General features: G+C 40.6%; 1 protein-coding gene across 1 annotated transcript in view; it reads left to right on the top strand.

Moving 5' to 3' along the window:
* The window catches only part of RAB31 (RAB31, member RAS oncogene family), a 62,695-nt gene extending 44,463 nt beyond the window's left edge, over positions 1-18,232 (top strand). The window contains 3 exon segments of the mRNA XM_075494358.1: positions 1,629-1,735; positions 6,369-6,478; positions 17,832-18,232. Coding sequence (XP_075350473.1) covers positions 1,629-1,735; positions 6,369-6,478; positions 17,832-17,929 — 315 coding nt within the window. The 3' untranslated portion in view covers positions 17,930-18,232.
* The last annotated feature ends 214 nt before the right edge of the window (positions 18,233-18,446 follow it).

Below are 18,446 nucleotides of genomic sequence, written 5' to 3'. Positions count from 1 at the left end.
TGGATTTCCTCTGGCTAAGTAGACAGGATAATATCCCTGCAATACCTCTTCCCACCACCACCACCTGTGTTCTCTGTATGGAATGGAATTTTTAGTACAAAAAGCACCTAGCTGCTTTAACAACTGAACAGAAATTTAGCTGTTTGCATATTACTTATTTTAAAACAAATTATTTTTAACTAAGCATATCATCTCACGTTTGCATTTCGGGACTCATGTCTTAACTTTGAAACCAGGAATGAAATAAGTCTCTGACCTTTGTCTCAACATTATTCATTTGGAATGAAAGTTGTATTTTCAGATTCTAAACTGCTCTTGCTCATTTCTCAGGCAGAGGAGGCTAGGAGGTTGTAGCTGAATGCCTCTTCCACTGCTTTTGAAAGAAACCCCTGCTGATAAAGTTGAGTTAGAGGAGGCGTTAATGGATGGATGGTCATGACAGTTCACTAGCATTTTATTCCTTTCTTGCCAATTGAATTATTTACTGCTAGGTTGAGAGAGCTGGGTTGGTTCTCCAGTGCATTAGTGTAATGATCTGTGGCTGATGATGGTGGCTGCTGGTGCACAGCGGTACCGTTCTCCTTTGCTAATTTGCCAAGAAAAGATGAGGAAGAGTGAATCGTGCTGGATTGATACTTATTTTTAATTTAAATATCTTACAGTTGATCTTGTAATGCATTGTAACAATAGAATTGTGTTTTGCCAGCCTTTCTCCAAGCTTACGTGGAACAGCTCTCAGAATAAAGAGAGGAAAACAGGAGAAGGTCAATGTGTACTTCACTTTCTGATGCTTAATATTCAGCGTTGATCGTTAAAGCAGAATGGATGTTTTTTTTCCCAAATGACTGATAATGCTCTCCCTTCAGTGATACTGATACAGCCATTGCTGATTTAGACACAACTCTTATCTGCATTTCTGAAGGCGGAAAAAATGATTTATAATACATTTGGGAGCTCACTTTGAGTTTCAGTAGTAATTTCAACCATGCGTTATGATTAGAACCTCTAGGAACAAAAGTGATTTTAATGCTATTAATTCATTAGTGTAAAGAAATACAAAATTTACTATTAAAAGGTAGGTAGCATCAAAAAGTGTTCGAATTTTGTACTTGGATGAAAAAAGCAGAGGAAATTGTCACCTGTCTCTTTGGTTTCATACTCAGTAAATTGAGGTTTACGAGGTCACAGATTTGGAAATACGGAGGGGAGGGGGTCACTGTGAAAGCTCTCCTGGATGTTACCAAAATACGATACTGGTTGTGATGGTAATCCACTGGGCAGAAGTTGAAATTAGACAAATGAAGCTCACATTAAAAGTGAAGGAAATCAGCTACTAGCCAAACTTAAAAGAGCTGTGGTAGTTTCTTCATGACTGAAAATTTAAGAAAAACATTCAGTGCTGCTTTGGGCGGGGGCAAAGGGGGAAGTGTCCAAGTTCAAGAATAAATTTGAGGAAGTCTTATGACCTCAAGTTTGAAAAGCAGATTACATAGATCCAGCATTCTTCTGGTCTTGTGATCTATAAAGTTATTGTTGCATGAATACTGTCAAAGCTGTATTCCTCTAACTTCAAAACATAAGCAAATACATCAGCGAAGACTAACTTATTTGTTATTTCTCTGACTTAGGATTCATTTCATACTTTGAAGAAATGGGTGAAAGAACTAAAAGAACACGGTCCTGAAAACATTGTAATGGCCATCGCTGGAAACAAATGTGATCTTTCCGATATCAGGTAATACATCCATTTTTGTTGTTGCTTTGATTGCAGTAGCTATATTGTTTCCTTCCTTCAGGTAACCAATTTGTTTCGTTGTTAATAATAGTATATAATTTTGGTCAGCTGTATTGAGTCTTTCCTAACACTAATGGTTCTACCAGTGTACCACCTCACCAGCAGCAGCACAACTTGAATTATGTACTTTTTTTTTAACCTCTCTCTTACTGCCCTTCCTGTGTATTTGTACAATCTACACCCTTTAGCTGCTGAATCATTGGGAATGGAAAAGTATTACCCTTTTTTTCCTTCCACTCATGTTAAAAGGTGCCGAATGTATTAAGCGATCAGCAAAACCAGCAATGTAAAGCTGGAAGGATGGGCCTGAGGTAGAATGTTAGTCACAGAGAAGCTTTGAGGACTTGTGCTTTGTGCTTTGCAACAACTGAAACTGTCCCATAATACTGGATGTGGAAAGTGTATTTTGGGTTTTTTTTCAGAGCGTAACCTCAAGTAAAACTTGTCACCTGTGTGAAGCAAAGAACCTCCTGGGTAAAAGAGGGGAGGGTTGAATCTGCCCTCCTGCAGAAGAGCCGAGATGATGCTATTTGGGATGAGAGTGAAGCTAGAGTCACTCTTCTGCTTGTTAGCTCTATTTTGGGTTTGCATTTATCCTTGCTGGGCATGGAAGCACATTCTGCTGTACAGTAGCGAACCTTTGTGTCAGTCCATGACTCTGTTATTTCTTGCTTCAAGTATGAATACAGACTCAATGGCCGTATTTGATGCTTTCCTCTTAGGACCTCATAGGCTCTCATGGTTGTTCGAATATATCCCCCTGTTGTTTTATGGCCCAGATGCACCAGAGCCCTGAAGTATGTAACTTCAATTAAGTGATGCAGTGCTGTATTGAATCAAGGCATATACAAGGATTGGACCTGTGGGTTTTTTGGGGTGTTGTTTTTTTTTTTTATTCCTGCCCCCGACCACTGTCAGCCATGAACGAACACAAAACTGTGAGTCACTGCTTTCTCTAAGACCTGAACAAGCCCTGATGCTAGAAGACTCCTGGTTCCTGTTGGGCTGAGAATCAGGGACACAGATAGTATATTGGCATCTCCTACATGATGTTGTGATATGCTTGTCAACATGGTGAAACTGAGTCCTACAAGACAAACTGAAGGTTTCCAAATATGAAGTAGAAAAAAAGAGGAAAGGACAATTATAAAAATAAAACCAAAACCCAGCTAGCACAAATCGGCATTTTCGGTTGCCCTGAGAGTCACTTTTAAATTTATTGCTTAAGTGTTCCCAGCAATACAATTGCCTGATTAAATCAAGGGTAATAAGTTTGGAGATTGTGACAAATGGCACCAATTGCAAATGAATCCATAAGCAGCCATCCCCCTGCTTTTGGTAGCATTTGCCATGGCAGCAAGCTTTTAAATGCTGTTCCACCAGAAGCAGGTGAACCTGGGACATGAAGAAAAACCTGCACCCCAGAAATGTTGTGAGAATACTGGGGTTCCTCACAGAGAGCGACTGTGATCTTCCCACCACGTTACTCTCAAGCACTACCTGTTGTTTACTGATTGCCGATCATCTGTTTCTTGCTCCTGTTCAACCAGTACAGCTCTTCCATGCGCAAAATGTTCTGGTGTTTGCATGGTCCTCATTGTTCTCTGTGAGCTAATGTCTCTCATTCTTTTTTTTTCTTTTAGGGAGGGGGCTTTTTTCCTCCCCATAATTATGAATAGTTTTGAGAACATTTTTTTCATGCAGTTATTCTTTCTGCATCCCCCAGCCTTTTTTCTTTCTAAAGTCATCCAGTGATGTCCAGCTAAAGAGATTTGGGTGGAAAAATAGAGAGCAGACTATCTCGTACGTGTTATGTTTTCACAGGTTTTTCCAGAAATCTGATCGTTTATGTAATACATGCAGCTGTATGCATTCTCTGGCTGCTTTATGTCTTCAAATCTACTTCAGTAAAAATTATTTTAGGTGAAACGTGTCACCAATTTATCAGATTGTTTCCAATGAGTAGAAAATACACATGCCTTTGGGCACAGAGAATTTAAAAATAAGATGATGTGAGCACACAGAAGCAAGCTGCTGTTTACATGCATTTTTGGCATCTCTCTTTGGTTTTGTAGAACTTTTGGCAGATGTTTTGCTGGATATCATAGAGACACAGCTGCTTTTAAGACCAATGTGAGTAGATGCAAAAGAGGACAAGCTGACCCAGTTCAGGTTGATTTGATTCTGCCATCTCTATGACTGTAGGAGATAATGTAAGGAGGAATGAGTGGAAGCAATAAGAACTGATTATCTTCCTTTGGGAAAAGACTGGCACTGTTTCTCATAATCATTGACCATGTTACCCTCCTCACTCAGCATCTAAAATTTGGTTTTGAGCTGCCGAGATGGATTTGGGACACTCACGGGTCATGCTGCTTTTCTCAGTGTTGTTGGTAGGCTATCAGCAGTTTTTGGCACTCTGTTGAAGTAAATTCCTTCTCCACTTTGAAGGAATTTCTACAGGTAGACAGGCAACTTTGTTTAGTATAAATCGTCATCTTTGATATAATACTGTCAACTCCAGTACTGTTGAGCGTTTGGCCTACTTTTAAGTAATAATAGACTTTTCCTTCTGATATGTGTCCTGTCCTTCTGACAGGTCATTAAAAAGTAGTTTCAAAGACAGGAACTGAGACTTCAATGTTAAAATGTTGTGAGTGTTGAAAATATTTTTTGAGCATTATAGAAATCAGTAGTCATAGCAGCAACTAAGAAGTGTTTACTTCCCTAAAAACATGGTGCACCTTCTTAATAAATTGTGTTCACTGGAAATTGCCACATCCTTGGTTAAGAGAATTCAGCAGAATTTCATGCTCAGATCTTCCTTCTATGCACCCAGAATATTTCTTTATTCAGTAATTATTCAGAAAATCTCCAGGGAGATTGAATCAATAGAATGATTTGGAAAGGATAAAATGAAATAATTGACATCTTTCAGAATAGGTATTCTTCCAACTTTCCCCGTAGCCCTGGAATAACACTTTCACAGCACTCCACTGATGGTTCTTGCCTTCTCCCTCTTCACCCCATCTTGCATGTATTCGTCTCTCGGCTCAGAGTTCAAGCATTTGTGTTTTTCCTTTTTGACAAGGTAGCATCTTAGCAATGTTGACATCCAGATTACAGTGACTCCACTTGATGAACGCAGCCTTCTCGGTGTCGACAGCACCGGTGGCATGATGCTTATTGCCCATGTGCTGTGGACATTTATAGGTTTCCTTTAGAAATGTCATCAGAGGAGGCTAAGAAGTTTTGTGATGCTTCCTTGGAATATCATCACTTGCTGCTGTTTTACCTTTTCCTTGATTCCCGAAGATTGCTTTCTCATCTAAATTATGGCAAGTTGAAAGTCTTCATTACATAACCCTATGCTCTCAAATGTCTTCCTTTACTGTTGTTTGAATATTGTGTTACATAGTTAAGTTCCTTTTTTCTTATCTCCAGGACCATCCGCAGATGGTGGTACCTTTCATAATAAAGGCCAAGGTGCCATTTCAGAAATAGTAAGGGGAATGCTGCCTTCCCCATGTCTTCTGCAATAAAAAGACGTGTAATACAAAGAAGCAAATAATGGACTAGGAGTCTCTGGATTGGTACGTTAGAGCTGTGTGGTGAAGGAGTTGGTGCAAATTCTGCATGTGCAACAGACAGCTACAAAGCCACACAAAACACACCAGTCGATGCATTGAACAACTGGAAGAAAAATAGTGCTGGCAGCCTGGTGTTTCAACATGTGCTCCCCTGATCGGGTATACCTTGGGTGCCTGTTAGCGTGTTCGGTCTCCGATTCTGAGCCGTTGCTCAAAAATTGGGAATAGCGGTGGTTACAGACAGCAGTGGACACAGGCAGATTCAGATTTGCCACCTGGCTGAGGCAGATACGGGGTCAGTGTGGGGCTTGCTTTGTGTCTGAAGGAGAGGTCTTTTACATTTTGTAAACTGCATTTACCAGCTTTTGGCACACGAAGTATTGGCTACAAAATGAGGATATTCTACCAGTGATTTTAAGATGGTGTCACTTTGGCGACGTGGCACAGAATGGTGGTCTTCCCCCAGTGAATCTGGCACTCCCAGATTGCTCTTGCCAATGTGCTCAGTGTCAGTGGCTTTCATAGTTCTTTCAGAATCTCTCTTGTTTTCTTGCTGCTTGCAAACATTTAGGCATACGATGCTTTTATCATTTACTTCCACAACAGTCATACCCTATCTTGTTTGAACACTTGGTGTGGACAGTACTGGTTGCTGCCTGAATCAGCAGAGTTGTCTGTCTTTTCTCTAGTATTTTAATGCTTTTCTTAATCAGGGTCAAGTTTAAAAAAACAAACAAATGGGGTGGTCATTTAAATTATCTTCCTTTTTTCAAGGCATGGATTCAGCAGCAAGTCCAAGAAATCTGCAGATCAATCACTGGTGACATTTTGATATTTTGAATATGATGATGTAATTGCCATAATAATAAGAAAGACAGCATACTAATTCTTTTCTGATTAGGCTGTGTTTGAGTTTTTTTTTTTTTTACCCAAAATTAAATTATTTTTTGAAAATTTTGTTTTATTTGTAATTTTTTTTATAGGGAGGTTCCTATGAAGGATGCCAAAGAATATGCAGAATCTATAGGTGCCATTGTTGTTGAAACCAGTGCAAAGAATGCTGTTAACATTGAAGAACTTTTTCAAGGAATAAGTAAGTAAATGCTCCCATTAATTAATTAATTGTGCTTGTTTGGAGGTCTTCTGAAAATAGCTGCCTGTTTAGGGTCTAAAAACTTATTTCCCAAGGGCATCAAGAAATCCACTGGGCCAGTAGTATGGCTGCTGTTTATGCAGATGTAAACTAAGAATGACTCTGAATACACTAGAGCAAAACATAGTAGATAGTAGGTACGGGGTAAGCTTGTTCCTTTTAAATCTGTATATAAATCCTGACCTGGGTCACATCTGTTTCAGACCAAGCCTGCTGTAGGGGCGATACTGTTGATCTTATCATCATGTTGATAAAAACTTAAATGTTGCGAAATGCGCCTGGAGGGCTATGATAAGTAGAAAATAGTCGTTGCAGTGGAATCAGTTTAAAAAAAATACTTTCTCTACAGGTCTGCTAAACAGATGAGACTGACATTCCTCATGAGGAGAAGGAAAAAAACATCTTGTTCAGTTTGCCTTCTAGGGGTTCCAGTTTTGGTCTCTGGCTGCAAGTGGGAAAGACCTTGTGGGCTGGAAGGGACCTCAGGAGACCTTCAGTCCAACTTCCCGCTCAAAGCAGACTTGATAGTGAATTCAGACAAGGTTGCTCGGGCCACTGTCTGACTGGGCCTGAGAGCAGAGGTTCTACAACCTCTCTGGGCAGCCAAGTCCAGTGTTTAAATAGCCCTCGCAGTGGCATCCCTGCGGTGTATCAAGTCAGAACCTCTCCTGATTCAATTCATGGCCGCCATCACTTGTTGTCCTGGATGCACCCCAGTAAAGAGCCTGGCTCTGTCTTCTTAGCAGCCCTCCCCATAGGTACTGACAGGTGGCTTTGTGGTCCCCCAAAGCCATCTTGTCTCCAGGCTGAACAGGCCCCATTTCCTCAGCCTCTCCTCACAGGGCAAGTGCTCCAGCCCCCTGACTTGTCTTGGTGGCCCTCCTCTGAACCTGTGCCAGTTTGTCAACATTTTCCTTGTATCGTGGGGCCCAAAACTGGATGCATTACGCAGCTTGTGTTAGACCGTATCTAGAAGGGGATAACCACTTCACCTGATCTACTGGCTTGGCTCTTGTTGGTATGACTTACGGTGCTGTTGGCTGTCTTTGCTGCCAGGGCGCGCTGCTGGCTCGTGCTCAGCTTGCTGTCCTCGGGCCCTTTTTGGCAGAGCTGCTTTCCAGGCAGCCAGTCCCCAGCCTGTCTCATAGCCAGGGGCTCTTACTTCCCACAAGCAGGGCTCGGCATTTGCCCTTTCTGAACCACGTAAGGCTCCTGTTGGCCCATTCCTGCCTCCAGCCTAAGGCCCTCTGAACAGCAGCCCTGCCCTCAAGGGTATTGACTGCACCTCTGAGTTGGGTATCATCTGAGGGTTGAAGTGGGTGCGTATTTTTTCCTCCTTCAGGCCATTGATAAGAGGTATTAAGCAAGGTACTCCACTTGTAACTGGCCTACAGGTAGATACATACTGTTAACCACTGGCCTTTAAGTTTGATGATCCAGCGAATTTTTCACACAGCTAACAGTCTGCCTATCTAGACTATAACATCCCAACTTGGATATACCAGGATGCTGTAGGAGAAAGTATCGGAAGCCTTGCTAAAGTCAAGGTGGACAACATCCCATGCTCTCCCTCAACCACAGATCCAGTCATATTGTTGTTTAGGGCAACAAGGTTGGTTGGACGTGGTCTACCCTTGGTAAGTCCATGCTGACTGGTCCTGGTCACCTTCTTCACCTTCGTGCTCTCAGAGGCAGCTTCTGAGAGGATTTGCGCCGTGGTTTTCCCAGGGAGCAGAGTGAGGCTAACCAGCCTGTAGATCCATGGCTTGTTTTGCCCTTTTTGAAGACAGATAGAACATTTGCCTTTCGTCAGTCATAGGGGACCTCCCTCATTCTCCACAACCTTTCAAAAATGATAGGGATAATAAAGAATAGTGACGTTGACTTGCTCCCTCTGCATCCTCAGGCTTGTATGGGTTGGGTCTTCTGGAGAGCTCCATGACTTGATCCTCTTCCACTACTGGTGGTTCCTCCTCTCCCTGAATCCTGTTTTGGGGTGCAGAGGCCTAGGAGACAGCATGTCCAGAAACTCAACTTTGTTTCCCCAAAGTCTTTATTTTATTTTATTTCACATATTCATAATCATCTCATATTATCTGCCACACTTTGCCTGAGACGGGGCCTGTTCAAGTGTTTGCTTTGCTTGCATGGGATGTATTTGAAGTGGTGAATGAGAACCGATATTCCTAGAATACGCTACCTTTCTTTTACCTCCTTTAAAAAAGGAGGAGTGTGTAACATGGCTGTATGGAGGAACCGGTTCTTCCTTGTGATAGTTTGCTAGATTGTCTGCGTCTGATGGTTGTGAATATTCTCACGGAGGAACTCATCCTTGCCACGTAATTAGATAATTAGTTTCTATCTTTGATAGGCAATGATGCAGCTGGCAGCGTACACTGTCCCTAATAATGGATATAATAGACGAGGAAAATCAGCTAAATTAAGTTTAGTATGAACTAGATACCCAGGCAAGTGCACTTAATTCCACAGGCAATTATTTCTATATCTAGAAATATTTGGTCTCAGTGGATGTACTCGTGACCTTATCAAGTACTCAGTGGAGAGAAAGGAGAGAGTTGGTAGTGTATGTTTATAGAAATATAGTGGAAACCAAGTGAAAACTGCTTAATTAGCAGGAGAATTAATTAGTATGATTGTGACTGGGCAGAGGGTAGGGATAACTTCCTGATGTTTTACGCCACTTCAGTCTTTGTGCAATTTCCAAAAAAATTGGAAACTGCTTATGCCCCAGTTGTATGGCAGCATTTCTGCCTTTTCAGTGTATCAAGTCCCTCTGTGGCCATGGCTCCTACCCTGTTGACTAATTTTGTGGTGCCCTGGAAGTCATGCTGCAGCTTTAGTTTTGCTTTCACGCTGCCCGAGAGTTCGTGCCCTTCTCTTTGTGCTGCTGTAGAAGGGCATGGTGCAGCTCCCCAGCCTCTGAACAGGGAGACAGCAACTTCTGTTTACCTTGGATCTTGAAGGTAGACTGTATGTATTGCCTATTTTACAGCCTGGATTTGGAAGGGTATTCCAACATGCGTGGAGAATTTCTCCATTAAAAACCTTCTTGAAATTGATACCCCAAACAGAAAGGGTAGACTACATTTTAATTTAGCTAAAAAAAAATTACCTCCTGCTTCCTTATGGTTTTCATTTCCCAGGGGTACTTTAACATAATAATTTTTCCTTCCTAAGGTGTCTAACAACTGTCTCTTTTCCAGGGAAAATGTTGTGAACGAGGTGAAATAGTATAATGGGAAAAAATTACTCAATGTAATGATATAAAGAAGGTGGAAAATAAAAGGGGAACTGGGATGTTTTGCTGACAACCAGATAAATCTTGGAAAAGTTATACAGATTATAGACAGATCACTTCATTTCTAAGTTTATTATATTACACTATTTTTAAAAGATTCTTTTAAATAAGTTTCTCTCAGGGTTTGAGGATTTGACTGCTTTGAGGGATGTCTTAATAACACAGTCTCAACACAAATCCATTGTCCTTAATTCTTCTCAAGAAAATACAAGATGTGAAAGGCTAGAATCAGTAAAAGTTTCTCATTTTTTTGAAGATGGGGCAAATCTGGCAGGAGAGGGGTTCTGCAGTCGGTGTACTTGGGCAAATAAGGCTGAGGAGGCAGACTGAGCAGAAGAGTCAGCGGAGTTGGTGCTCTGAGAAGTTGGTGCTGGAGAGTTTTCACTGAGCTGCGTAATGGGATGCAGCTCCTGGCTGTCTGTTGTACCCCTGTGATTTCAGGTGGCAAGCCACTACACTTACCCTGGTTACATTTAGCAGCGCCTGACTGAAGAGTTGCTGTGATTGTGAGACATCACATGGCTGTTTTATTTCTCTGTAAACATGAAAAGAATATTTTTAGTACAGTTGTATATTCCCCAGTTGGGCTAAATTTTTCCCCATGTCTTTCTGGAAAGTTTTTTGACATAAAAAGGGCTTAAGACTATAGTGGTTTTTCATGTGTTCCAGTAGTTCTTTTTTTAATAGCTGAGTGTCTATAGGATCAAATGTTGTTATTTTTTTATTCCCACCCTTAGAAGAATCATAGGCACAGCGGCTCCTTGTTGCTGGTTTCTACTTCAGCAGCAGCAAATATGCCAGGAATGTATTATACGATAGCAGTGTAATACAGTATAAAGTTGTGCCTGTGCAGGGAGTCATACCAGTTCTGTATTGCCCCTTCTTGGTTGTGAGGCTTTAGTCCGCTGACCACTGCTTGTGCCTGGGAAGGCAGCTTACCCATAAAACTGGCTGGTTTTCAGTGACTGAACAAGCTGCCCCAAGCGTACTGTCATTTTGTAGCAATCACACCCTTGCAATTTTCAGACACCCGTTCATTTAGCAACTCAAATAAGCCTTAGTTACCTTATTCAAATCTAGTACACGCCCAGCTCTTTCTCTTCAGCGTGTGTGTTGGCTCTTGCCTTAGTGTGAAGGTGCCCCAGATAGGAAAGAGAAGATTATATAAAAGCCATCCTCTGTAAATGATAGAGCTGAGACTGTACCTCCCAGGTTAATACCAGTCTCCGCCAGTAGGTCCAAAGGTAAATGGGCAGTGGGATGAGTAAGCTGCTGAAGAATACCTAGCCAAGTGAAATATGAAATAAACTTGTGTTAAGCAAAAAAAATAAATGATTATGGGCCTGCGTTATTTTTTGAAGTCTGGCAAATGTTGAGGACTGGTGTGCTACCAAAGGGGCCAAGATTGAAGCATTTCAGCGTCTTCTGTCAAAGGTGAGAGGGAACTGAGGAATAAGATTATCAGAATCGCTCTATGGAAAGCGTCTAAGGAGTTGTTAGCACGCTCAGCCTTGCTGATGCTAGTACTACAAGGAGGAGAGACAGGCTGATATTTAAAAATCCAGATAAGGATGTTCTTCCCAGACGAGGCTTCCTAATTAGAGCAGAGAGTTTCTGTCTCAGGACACAACCTTTCATGTGGTAAATGCTCAGTTATAAATGTATGAAGCTATTGATTTTCTGATGCCTTGCCAGCAGCTCGTATATTGAATATTTAATGTAACCCAAATACTTGTTTCCTAGAAATACTGTGAGATAAAAAAAAAAAACAAACCCAATGTCTAGAGTTTAACCAGTTGTATACTGGACAAACTAGAGAGGAATGTGTGAAATGTCTGTTTGTGGAACAGGGAGGGATGCTTTCCAGCGGACATTTGATGTTTGCACTGACTCAAATGGACTTGGATGGATGGAATTGCAGATGGACAGTTGTCTTTGTGAGTGATGAGTGTGGTGGTTTTCATCCTATTATTGGCTGATTTGCGGATATCTGTGAACTACTTTGAAGAGGTCTGTGAAAGACATTTGAAGAAAAACAAGTACATTTATGTTACAAAGCAATTCACATACACCATTTTTAAGGCAGCCCAAGCTCATAACTGAGTTTTTGTAGGGGGTGTTCACCTGTGAACACCCTGTGAAAGGATGGAAAAACATTGCCCTAACTTATGTTTGAGATTATATTATTTACAGTTTATGTTCCCTGTATTCTAGGATTAGTTCTTCTCTTGCTTTGAAATTTTAATGAATGAAGCAAAATGTACTGGCCTTTGGACTACTCTTACAGTTAAACTTGTGAGGTCCTGGATTTCTCTCCAACCATAGGAGAGCTCTTCAACATAAACTAGTAAATAAACCAAATCAGCCCAAAGTTAATTACAGCAGGACCTGAAATCAAGGTTGGATCTCTTAGTAATTAAAGTCATTAGGCATTCTGTTGTTTACTTTGATGCTTGTAAGATTTAAATCTTCTTTTTTTTTCCTGCAGATTTTAATTAAATGAGCAAAATTTAGTTGCATTGCTGCTTCCCCTAACAAGAACTTCAGTGTCAGCGTTCTATGCTTTTGCTTAAAAGAAAAAAAAAAAAAGAAAAAAAAAAGGCAGCTTTGTTTTCTTGCACAGAGATGCTGTTAGATATGCTATTAGGAGTATTAAAATAATTGCAACTTAACTATGTTTAGTTATGCAATATCCTTTATTGTGAATATGTGCTACCTTGCATGAAAACTTAACAACATGAAGTAAACAGCAGTCGTCTCTGTCAATTGGGGAAATCCTGCTTCCCTGCAAGTATGGGTGAGAAAAAGAAACTAGAGACTGACTAGCGGGACAAGCTTTATAACCCATGTGAGAGACATGGGGAACTTCTAAAATACCAGTGAAACTGGTTTCAAAGGATGAAAGGATTGGGGGAGATAAGAAGTGTGACTGTCATAAGGTGCAGAAAAGAGTCTTGTATGCAAATGCCAGAACTGTAGGATAAGATCTGCCTGCTTCATTCTGCCATGCCTTCACAGATGGCTGTGCTTTATTAACGAGGTTTATAGAGAGCAATGCTTTGCAGGGGCTCACCTTGCTGTGCTACAGCTAGCAATTTTAGGAGGAGGTTCTGGCCATTGTATAGCTGTTGTACTGCTACTTCAAGAAGTCTGCCTTTTCTCAGGTGAGCCATGGATTTCACATCCTGCACTAACGAAAATCGCCCCTTCCTCCAGCCCCCTAAAAAAAAAAAAAAAAGTTGTACATTATTTTCAGGAAGAGAACAGATGGGAGAAATGCATAGAAAGCCACCGTGCAGCACTGTGATGTCTTGCCTCTTACCCTTAGCAGAATTGTTGTAGTTGTGTTAGATAGTAGGACTGTGCTTCTTTTGGACCTGGGCTTCATCTTCTGGATGTGCCAGCTCAGGTCGATCACATCACATCTGTTTCCACACTAAATGAGTATCTGTTCAGTGTACTGTTGTGTTTCTCCCTTTGTCAGCATGGTAACCAGTTGTGGGTTTTTTTCCTTGTGCTCAGCTTTAAGGCTGTTTCCAACCTTTCAGGCAGTCTTGTACAGGTCAATGATGAAACTAGTTTCATGTTAAAAAAAAAAAAAAAAAAAAAAAGCCCAACTCCAAGCCTGGTTTTTCTGAGCTAATGGACGTCACAGCTTATAACTGGAGCATCGCATTCAAAAATGAACAAAGAGAGCAGATTTTATTACTGTGATGATGCATCATGCTTCCAGCTGCAGCAGAGCAATCCCCATCTGCCTGCCTTCAAGCTCTGCTTGCAGAGCTGTCACCCAGTCCCTGTTGTCTCTCTTGCTTCCCTGCTCCAGTTTTCATTTTTCTCCCTTCCCATTTTGTTTACCTCTTGTCCCACCCTCCCATTTCCCAGTCTCTTTGCCTCTGGCACTCTCAGAACAGCAGCTCCCAGAGTGCTGATTAATCTCTTCACATTAACAAGTCTCAGATTCAATAGCAGGAGTCAGAACTCTACCAGGCACTGGAGAAGACTCTGACCTTCATCCTGGACTGCCTCAGCCCAACTCAAACATGCCAGAAAGGAGGAGATGATTGAGTGCTTCCCACCTGTTAACCTGGATGGTTCACTTCAGAACCATGACAATTTCTGTAACCCTATATTTGAGCAGTCTCTTGTGACACTTATTATTTCACACACCCTGGTGTATTTACTGGAATGAGATCACGGAGGACACCAAGACCTCTGCACGAATGTGTAGAGGTGCATGTTTACAAACAGTTTTGTTGCACAAAATCTGTGAAACAAATCTGTCTAAAAATTAGTGAAATTAAACCAAAATATATAATCAGATATTTAATTAATACAAGTGCAAAATCTAAGTTTCAAATTGAAGTCAGCAGACCTCACTCCATAGAAATATCAGCAATGGGAACCATATGGAACTTTTATACTGTCTCAGTAATGGTATATCCCTAAGTTCCTCATTTCACCAGTTCAGCTGCAGAGTTCTTAGATAAATGTATGCGTATCTGTGTTTCTCTGTGCGATTGACTGTTTCATCTGGAATCCGAACAAGTGGTGCTGGTGGTCTTTGGCAGTCTGGCTAGTTGTTTCCTGCTCTGCAAAATGGAGAAGAGACTCTATTTGTGGTCTAGTTTATCATCTTTAAGTTAAGCAACAGAAGATTTTGATCTCTCATGGACCTTTTGAGCTGACTCTTATCTTAACAGAGCAGTCATCGGTTTGAAGAGGAATTGTCTTAATCTATTTATTTCTTCAGCAGGAGAATTGCTGGGGAGGGCACTACTGCTCCTTTCTGACATCAACTGCATGAAAGAAATAGCATTAAGTAACAATGCTGTAGGTTTATCTCATACAGGAGTATTTTTTAATTGCTCTGGAACAGAGACTATGTATGCCAGTGAGATATACTTCTAAAACAAGGATATACTTTGTAAAATTAATTCAGTTTATGACCTCTGTTGATCCTGACTCAGTGCCAGCTAGATTGAGTTGATGTCAGCAATATTGATGCCATATTTATCAAGAGGTGAATGACGAGATGATCATGGTGCTTTTAGGCAGCAATAGTGATTGAGCTGGTTTAGAAGCACGAAGTGTAGATGCAGGCTCCGCATTTCACTGCTCATCCTTAGTGTTCTGCTGCTTAAACCTTTCCCTGTTGCAGCATCTGCTCTGAGACTAGCTGTCAAGGAGGCCCAGGGAGAGACAATCGGTCCAACAGATTTCTGACTGATTATTTTTATCCACTTCCCCTGACCCTTGGTAAAGAATCACTGTATCATTTGGTGTGGAGCTGGTTCTCCGGTGTTAGACTGAGTTTTGCGCTCCAAGAGAGTTACTCCTGTCAGCTGTACATCAGATGGTAAAAGCTGCTTGGGCAGGGATAAGTCTTGTTACTAAAACTAAAATGATTTAACTTGATGGTTTAATAAATCTGGTAATAAGAGAAATAATAAGTGAGAGAACTCACCTACTAAAAAAAATAAATCTAAAACTTGAAAAACTTTTAGACAGTTTAAAGCTTTGTTTCCTTCTATTGAATTCAAGGGCGGCGGGGGGGGGGGGGGGGGGTATCCAAACAGCAGAAAACATGGCTAGTTAATGACAAACAGTACTCAAGTTCAAAGGCCAGAATAACTAATCAGCAAATATTATGTCTAGAGATTTTTTCTCTCTATTATTTATAGTTGTTAACTGTGTGGTTTTTATTGTTTTGAGAAATGAAATAAATCAAGGTGATTCTTAATGACATATATCGTGTCCTGGTCTGAACTGGACAAAGTGCTTACTGACCTTGAAGCCTGCAGTGGTTTTGCTCCAAAGATAAGCTTGCCTGCTTCTTTGCATGCACATGAAGAGTACTGTAGAAAAGACTTGAAATTCGTAAGAAATATGAAACACTGAATAAAAAACAGAGGTAACATAGTTGTTTAATGCGGACTTCTAAAATGAAAGTTAAGCTAGCTTGCATGTTAAAGCTCTCCTCTTCCAAACTTGCTGTTAGAAGAAGCAAATGTTTAGAGAGTGTTTGCTTAGTGATATGTTATGGAAACCGTGTCTGTAGATTCCAGCTTTTTTAGCCACATTGTGCTCTGAGTCAGATTGACAGGGTTTTATTTTACCTGGGTCTGAGTTGAAAGCACTTTGGAAATAGTAGGTACCTAATGCACAAGTTCTCTCCAGGTCCCTACAGCGACAGCATTACCTTCTTGGAAAGCCTCTCACAGATACTACATTCTTCATACTCTCTAGAGTTTTAAGAAATGGTGGATTCTCTTTATCTCCATACAAAGCCAGCAGACTAATGCATGTAACAACCGTGTCTGTAACCATCCATTCTGCTTTTTATTTTACTTTGGAAGGGCACTTACAAACATGAAGTCCAAACATAAGGTAAGCTGGGTGTGAAGCTGATATTTTAGTGACCTAAATACAGTGCAGCATTGTAATGTCGGTGCTTATACATGCCTCAGCCCTCAAGATACCTGTTTCTCACTCTGTTGGACAAAATACAGTATCTTTAGCTTAGTAATGTGAGGAATTTTCCCCCTCTCATTTAGTTGTACAAACACCCAAGATTATCTGCTTCAAAAGTCACACTTCTGTTGTATAACATACCTGTTCGTAACTGATTGAATAAGAGAGGTGAAATTTTGATGGACTTGACCAAAGGTAATTTAGGGACAAGTTTTACAGATGACATTTTGCTGCTTGATTTCATTGGGATTGGATTTTACCTGAATGCTTTTAACTTGCCCTCGCACAACCACCCCCCCAAGTAATTTGTAGGACTCAGGTGTCCAGATAGGTACATAATTTATGGAACATTTGGCAAGAGAGAGCTGTGAATAAATGCAGCAAAGGATGGGGAAATCTAAACTGTAAAATCCACCTGGATTATGATGAGCTGTTCACAGGAACTTCGTGCTCTCTGAAAGTGGCCTATAACAAACAAATGTTAAATATTTTAACTCTTGTTACTTAACATGGGTAATAGTAAAACCAGGAGTAATTCATAGAAAGTAGATTCAACTTCAGAAAAAATTTCCAGCAAATCCACAAGGTAATGAGAAAGTATGTTACCATGACTGTAAGCTCTCCAAGATACTAATGGAGAGATCACTCAATGGGTTTAATGGAAAAGCCAGGCCCACACCAGAGACAGAGGATAGATTGGACCTGGGGGGATCTTGGTTTTCCATTTATAATTCTAATTATTAAGCACATGTCCATGAGTAGGAAGCCAGTTAGACAAAAGATGCAGCAGGACTAAAAGGGCACACAGGGGAGGGAGTTGGAGTAGTGTCTTCTGCCCCTGGGAGAGATCTCTAGCTCTCCTGTGATGGCTGAAATTCTTTCTAACACTTAAAATAATTACCCCATAAGATGATTAAAAAGTCAGGAGAGTTTGGGGGGGTGATGTTATGTAATCAAAGCTGTCAACTGGAAAGACATGGGTACTCCTCAAAGGAGGGAGGGATTCAATGAAAAGAACAGATTTTTTTTTTTTCTTTTTCAAGTATAGGCAGCATGTGTTTAGTTACAGTACTTTGTAAAACTCCTTTGTAAAAGTCCTTTGTGCAAGGACTAAATGCCATGCAGATTTAGGACAGGCAAGATCTTGTTAAACTAGCACCATTCACATTTAAGTGGAATTAGGAGAAAGCCGAGAATTTTCTCTTTCTTAGTTGTAAGGTGCTCAGTGAGATAACTGTTTTTTTAAATACACGGATAACATAATTTCAGTGTACTTCATGCATTCTCAATAGTCATAATTCATATGTTTTTTAAAATGTGAAAATACTCTTTCATAAGCAGGATGCAAGGAAAAAGATTCAAGATACACAGGAGACAGTTGTTTTCTGGTGAAGTTTCACAGATGTAATTATTATGCAAGCTAAATCATCCTAACTGTTATCTGCATGTGTTGTTACTACATCAGGAAAATTGAATTCACTGTCTCCTCATGTGTTTCAGGTCGGCAAATTCCACCCTTAGATCCTCATGAAAACGGTAACAATGGAGCAATCAAACTTGGAAAGCAGACTTCACAGACGGGTAGGCGGTGCTGCTGACCCAACTTGATCTTTTTAGATTTACTTGAAAAACAGCACCATTTGCTTTTTTCACTGAGAAAGGACTTCGTGATCTCAGCGACATGGCTCCTTATCTTGAAAGCAGTAATTTCAATACTTCCCATGAGCAATAATGCAAGGACCAGAAGCAGAAAGCTTTACTTCAAAGGGATTTTGCAAAACCTAGTTGGAAAATCCTCTCTAATATCCTGTCAAAATTACAATGTCAAAGTACTCCAATTCTCTGTTTAAGCCAATGAATTCTTTTTTTTAATAAAAAGATCCTTTTATATATAAATTTTAGATCTGCTGCAAAACCTTCTCTTCTTACATTGCAAAGTGGACTTGGCATGTTTTTAGAGTTTTCTTTGTAATAATAGGGTGAAAAAACCCATAAAACCTGAATTTTGGCTTACACTTTCTCTACCATCTTTCTAGCTGGAGTCTGCTTCAGTATTTTTCTAAATCTGTAGCTTCGTCTCGTACTTTCAGTAAACATCAGCAAGAAATGGACTGA

The sequence above is a fragment of the Mycteria americana genome, chromosome 2 (genome assembly GCF_035582795.1).
Source record: "Mycteria americana isolate JAX WOST 10 ecotype Jacksonville Zoo and Gardens chromosome 2, USCA_MyAme_1.0, whole genome shotgun sequence".
NCBI lineage: Eukaryota > Metazoa > Chordata > Aves > Ciconiiformes > Ciconiidae > Mycteria > Mycteria americana.
This window is presented reverse-complemented; position numbering and strand designations above follow the sequence as displayed.